The sequence below is a fragment of the Quercus lobata genome, chromosome 12 (assembly GCF_001633185.2).
Source record: "Quercus lobata isolate SW786 chromosome 12, ValleyOak3.0 Primary Assembly, whole genome shotgun sequence".
Taxonomy (NCBI): Eukaryota; Viridiplantae; Streptophyta; class Magnoliopsida; order Fagales; family Fagaceae; genus Quercus; species Quercus lobata.
The window spans coordinates 41,787,357-41,793,930 of record NC_044915.1 but is presented as its reverse complement, the minus strand read 5'-3'; the positions used below and the strand labels follow the sequence as shown (position 1 = coordinate 41,793,930).

The 6,574-nt window shown below is 31.4% G+C and overlaps 1 protein-coding gene across 1 annotated transcript; it reads right to left on the bottom strand.

Moving 5' to 3' along the window:
* Positions 1–672: 672 nt before the first annotated feature.
* On the bottom strand, positions 673–6,337 carry LOC115969976. The gene is made up of 9 exons (XM_031089618.1): positions 6,022–6,337; positions 5,658–5,807; positions 5,362–5,442; positions 4,075–4,179; positions 3,859–3,927; positions 3,543–3,641; positions 3,311–3,454; positions 2,545–2,900; positions 673–1,308 (listed from the first exon to the last, which is right to left on the bottom strand). The coding sequence occupies exons 1-9, from the start codon at positions 6,236–6,238 to the stop codon at positions 697–699; spliced, it is 1,833 nt and encodes a 610-aa protein (XP_030945478.1). The 5' UTR covers positions 6,239–6,337; the 3' UTR covers positions 673–696.
* Between the last annotated feature and the right edge of the window lie 237 nt (positions 6,338–6,574).

Here is a 6,574-nt window from a genome sequence, read left to right as displayed (position 1 = left end):
TTTTGTCTTATTCATTCCACTTTAGTCCTATTCATACCATTCTCCCTATTTGGTCCGCTTTAGTCCTAATTGTTCTATTTCGGTCCACTTTAGCCCTATTCTATCTACTTTAATCCATTCAATTCAATTTGATCCAATTCGGTTATTTTGGAATACTTTGGTCCACTTCGATCCATTTAATCTAGTTTTGTGCACTTACATAATGACAAAAGACATGCAAGTTTGAGTTGAGAGAACCTATCATAAATTCAAATTAATCAAAAAAATAAAATTATAGGTTTTAAACTTGTAATGTCTAAAATTTTAAGTATAGTATTTATTATTACTACGCTCCTATATTGAGCTACATTAACGTAGTTTTTCGGTCTATTTTAGTTTGGAAAAATTTATGTGAAATTCTTTCTAAACAAATTTTTTGAATATACAAATGTAATCTTTAGGGCAATTCTCATTTGTTTTAACAACATTACTTTTAAATGGATTGCATGAAATTGATTATACCTTCAAGCAATATATATATATATATATATATATATATATTTATTGTGTGTGTAGAAATAAATAAATAGATAAATGTTTTACTTTATTGAAATAGAACACACAGTACAAGTCCAACATCAATATCAGTGGAAAAAGTATATTAATCCATAACCTGAACCATCAGACCCTTGACGAAGATTGGAATGTAAATACTAGTTAATCTTCCAAAAGCCAGTGAGGAATATTCACCCGATATTTACGTTGTGGCACCTTTTTCAAGGTAGCCCACGCCAAATGAAAGTAGAGAGGAAATACTCCCATAGAAAACAATGTTACTAGCAGGTAGGCCACCATATACGAGGTGGAAGACACAAATTTTAGTTGATCCCTGAAGATGAAGAAATGTCCAGTTGTGAAAGATACCAACGTAGAAGCTATAGACATGTAGAATGCTGTTAAGCCTAGCAAAAGTTTCCATGGTAAGGCGTGGCGAAAATCTCTTTCTCTACACCCAGATGTGAGAATCGCAAGGAACATGACTACTGCTAAGAGTGAAGAGTAGAAGGAGACAAAGGATGAACCCGCGAAAATTTTGGATGCATTACTGTGTTTGTTCCCTTCAATACCATCAGGTAGGGCGGTTGCCGTGGAAAAGGTAATGGAGACGAAGAGACCTGCTACTACTGAGCAGGCATCTGATGTGCTTATTAGCCAATTCCCACCCTCTTTAACAAGATCCTCGTGGTTTTTGGTGAAGACCTCTTCTGTGGTTTGGCCATTCTTGTTGAGGAGAGGAAGGAAGCCTCTTTTCATGGAGTTCTTTATGTACTACATCCCAAAATTAAAAGACAAGGTTATTCTTTCCTACATCTGTGGTCATGTTACAAACTAAGGAACACATTTGTTTCTTTCTGAAAGCATGTTTGTGACCCCCATTGTATTAATCTATAGTAGTTGATTAATTTGATTAATTTCCGACATACCATGGTTAGGTTGTGGCTTGGTGTTCATCCAAGATTGACATTCTCTCTCTCTCTCTCTCTCTCTCTCTCTCTCATTGTATTTTAAATAAAAACTAAATTGTGACTCACTTTTCTATTAACGAAAAAAATTCAATAATAATAATAATATATTGGTCTTATCTATGTGTGTGAGGTGGTCATTTAGACTTTAGAACATAATATTATGTATGAATCACTTGACACCAAAATTAAGGAAATTAAAATGGATATTTGATGCAAAATTAGATTACAATTAGAAGCTAATTGAATTCCATTTGAATTTTGATTATGCTTTGACTTTAATATATTATTTATGACTAAAATACTATCCAAAATCTCACTCTCTCTCCCTCTCTCCCAAAATCCAATGCTCAAAAATATTTTGTGCTGTCCTCGTCACATTATTCTGTAAGCCTAGTTGGTGGTGGGCTAGGAGTTTAAATTTTTTTTAGTGTGCAAATAAAAATATGATGATTAAGTATTGTTTTCTTCCTAATTATTATCTTCCTACAATGTACAGATAAATAAATAATACTATAAACACAAATTCAAGATATAAATTATGAACTTTATAATCCAATTTGTACTACAAAAAACTCTTTTTTTTTTTTCTTTTCTCTTTAATTTTTAAGATAATTGTCAAGATAACTATATGGTTCATTGTAATTTTATGAATGACTAATTAATTTTAGTAATTGGTATATAAAACTCTCATTTGTAGGATTGTGATTTTTTCAAATGAATATAAGGAATCTCATACTTTATTTCATTTATATATTTTTAAATTATTTTATTTATAGGATCAATTTTAATAATTAGGATTGGGAGGCCATAAAGTAGATATACTTAATAATCTTTTATATAGCAAGCCAAAACTAAGGAAACATATTATATAGGTAACAATTAAAAGTTTTGGAGCTCAACTATTATTTTCTAATGTTTGTTATAGAGACATCAAATCTCCTTACTTCCAACTATCGAATTATCAAAAAAAAAAAAAAAAAAAGAGAGAGAGAGAGAGAGAAGAAGAGTACTCTTAAACTTTAATGTTTTGGGCTCGTACCTCATACCATCTGATTTCCCATTGCATTTGGGATGCAGCTCCTGGGACTGGCCAATTAAATTCTGCTTTTGTCGCGGCAAGATGCAATGCACTGTTACCTTCATGATCCACTTCAGTAAATACACTGTCTTTTATAACATTCTTTTCCCTGAGTGAGAGTAGGAGTTCATATACACTTGGTTGCTTATATTCCACTGTTAGTAGCACTATGTTCTTCTGGTCTTTATCCACGTCATACATGGCCACAGGATAAATTTCAATGATTTTCTCAACCATTTCGGTAATTCCATTCTTTGCTGCAATTAGTATTGCCTCTGCAGGTAGATCAATGACTGCATTTTCCTTTTCGTTTTTCTCTGTCATTGCACAAGAAAATAAATTTTACTTTGTATTATGTAAAAACTAACTTGATGTAAATACTTTTGTTATATATAACAAAATAACATATGCTAAATCAAGTTATAGATAAATTTTATGTATCAGTATGTAATATAAATAAATGTGTGTATATATATTCTTTGTAGCTTATTCTTCAGATTTAATATTTTATTTTTCTTATATATTTAGACTGGGATCTAAAGTGAAAGTCACTATTTCCTTTAATGAGTTTACTTTTTAAAGAACATAATTTAAAGAATATATTATTATCAATTTTTGGTATTTTTAAGTAAGAAAATAATTTGAATTCCATTAAAAACAAAATTAATGAATTTGTAACTATCCCTAAAAAAATTTAGGATAGAATAGATTAGGATTTGATAGTTACCTTTTTCATGCTTGTTTTTTAAGCTTTTGCGTACTGATGAATATTGATACATTGAAGCGTTTTTCAGCAGCTCGTTCATGATCAGAATAGACCATGTGTGCCTCACTTTCGTCATCCTTACCTTCCTTACCAATTCCAAAGGTTCTAAAGACATATACAAGTATACCACCATTGTGAGCAAGGAAATATATAAAAGAAACAGAAAAGAAAATAGTGGATGGAGAATGTATACCAAATATACATAGCACTCCCTTGAAGACAAGTTTTACAAATAAAATGCAGGAACTGTAATTAGGTGGAAGTTGGAATTGATGCTCATGCCGTTGAGCTCCTACAGTACAAAATTGATCTGTATCATCAATCCACTTTATCATTCTCTTAAACAGACCAATTGCAACAGAAGCACAAGTCAAACCACTAAAATAATTTTGAATGGTAATTTTTTTCTCAAACTTCTTAGCCACAAGCACACCATAGATTAGTGTAAACTTTCTTTTGTTTTTCTTGTAACGTATTGTAGTGTGAACATTTCTCGCTTTGATATCTACCTTGGGCTCTTTCAGGGTTCTCTGTATCAACTTCCTTGACTGCATTCCTTGCATTCTTTTTGCTAAATGCTGAAAATGATAGGTATCTCAATTATAAAGCATATCTCGAATGAACGTGCCATTAATAGTTTAGTAAATATTCTAAGAACTGTAGATGATCCTAATCATATAAAACAACTACGTAACAAATACGAAACACAGTTTAAAGAGGAATACCAAATACAGATGACACTGCCTTGTATACAGGTTCTACAAGTTGAAAGCAGGTTCTGTAATTTGGTGGAAGTTGTTTCCCTGTAGCTCCGTTGGTTGATCGGTGTCCTATTCACAAAGACAATTAATCAATACCAATCCGCTATTAATAATATTGTCCTGACCGATAACAATAGAAGCAAGTCATGACACCAATTACCAAGTATTTTTTGGCTTGTCTTAAGGTAAGGTTGGTATAACGTAATGATGATTATTTATGAATAGAAATCAGTACCTATAACTATAATCTATTTTTTATATATATAAAAATAAAGAGTATTTATAATATATATATATATATATATATATATTTATATAAAACCAAAAAAATTCGACTTTTGTTGATTTCAATATGTTTTGCTTCATAAGCATTTCAGGCCTTATAATTTTACACATAATTAATCTATTATAGATTTTAATTAATTTTAAAATTTATTCTATATTTAAACATTCCATTAAAATCTTACCAAATAATTTTTTTAAAATAGTAGAATTTATATATATTTTTTTAATACTAAGTATTTCAACACACACACGAGGAGAAGAGAGAATGTTTTAAAAAAACTGACAATAGTGTATATCCAAAATGGCCTAATTTTTTAATACACAACACATGCTTTAAATAGTAGAATATATTGTTCCATTTACCAAAAAAAAAAAAATGTTTATTAATAGTTTTTTTTTTTTTTTTTTTTTTACAAGATAGAATTCTACTCTAGCCTAATCTAAGTATATATGTGTGTGAAATTTCCTTTTGAGGACTTGAATCTCGGCCCTTGCCCCCCACACTCCACAAGCACTTGTACTTGTGGAGTGACCATTGCATCAAGGGAGTGCAGTGGTGTTTATTAATAGTTGCAGTATTTATTAAATTTCATTTTTAGTCAAAGATTTAAAAAATCATATTTTGTTAATTTTTTTGGTACATTGCATGGGTTTTCAGTTAATTACAATGAATGCAAAAAACTATAATATAATACCTAATTAGCTTATACATATTTTTGGTGATACCACAAGTATAGAAATTTGAATTTGTATTTTATATTTGATATAACATGATCGGAAGATAGAATGGAGTCATATTTCAAACAAATTTCATAAATTACCCCTATATGATTGCATTTATATTCAATGTACCCTTCATTTTATCTCTATCTACTTGAACACACTAATAATATTAGTGTACTTTTTTGTTTAGTAACACATTGTGATGTGTGTGTGTGTGAGAACAATACTCACTTTGGTGCCTACCTCCATGGGTAACTTGTGGTGTTTCGAGGTTCTCTTCATCTGCTTCCAAAAATAGTTCCTGTTCGTCTGTTATGGCAAATGCTGAAATGAAAGAAGCATAGCTACTTAGCACATTATTTTAAATGATTTTTTCATGCTACAAGATGATGAAGTAAGATCAAGTCATAAGATTCATAACACGTGGAAACAAAGTGTTGTCTCCCTAGTTACTCTTATTGCACTATTATTTGGTGATTTCTAATATGAGATTGTTAACCTTACAAGAATTAATTTTGCCTTAGATATAAAATACTTACAGTGATAGATAATATTTTCAAACCATCGTAGATCGTTGCCACTTTTGAAGGCGGAAGGCTTACTCGCTAGGAGATGGAGGGGGGTCATGCCATCTTTATTACCAAGGTTTACAAGAGCTCTATACTTGCGTAGTATTATCAAGGACAATTCTGCCAAGAACAATATTGAAATGAAATTTAAATATTCTAACATATCTAACAATGGAAAATTATAGTAACTCTGAGAATAAGATAAATGTATACTTATTTCTCTTACATGAATAATGAGTTTCATCATAAATTTAATTAATAAGACTCATATGTGAGAGGAAAGAACTCTAAAATTACTCATCATTGTGTTCCTCTTAAGCAAGAAAATGCTCACCATAGTGTTCTTCAGAGATGGCACAAAGGAGAATAGTGTCATCATTTTTCCTTGTCCAGTAATTGGAGATTTCTTCGGGGCAACAGATAGAATCAAGGTAAACGAAAGCGTCTTTGTGACCATGAAGTACTGCTGAGAAGAGAGGAGTCTCGCCTTCATTGTTGCGAACACTTAGCAATGTTGTTGAGTCTGCTTTATCTATGATGCTACGACACATCCTCACACTCCCCACTGATGCTGCATGGTGAAGAGTGGTATTTCCTTTGAAGTTTTTCCTTTTTAAACAAGTTTTTGCAAGAAGACTTCCGGGAGCTAATTGTTGTAGAAGAAGTTCAAATATATCTTCTAGGTTATGGTACGCTGCTAGGTGGAGTACCGTGCCCCCTAACTTGGTGATCGGAACATTTAAAAGCCAGTCTTTTTGACATATCTTACCGACTTCATTCCATTCACCTTTGGCTGCACTTTGAGACAATCTTTCTGCAACGTCCTCAACGGGATGGGATTCAAGGTTTGGATAAGGTTCAAAGTGGAGATCATCATCCAATGGTTT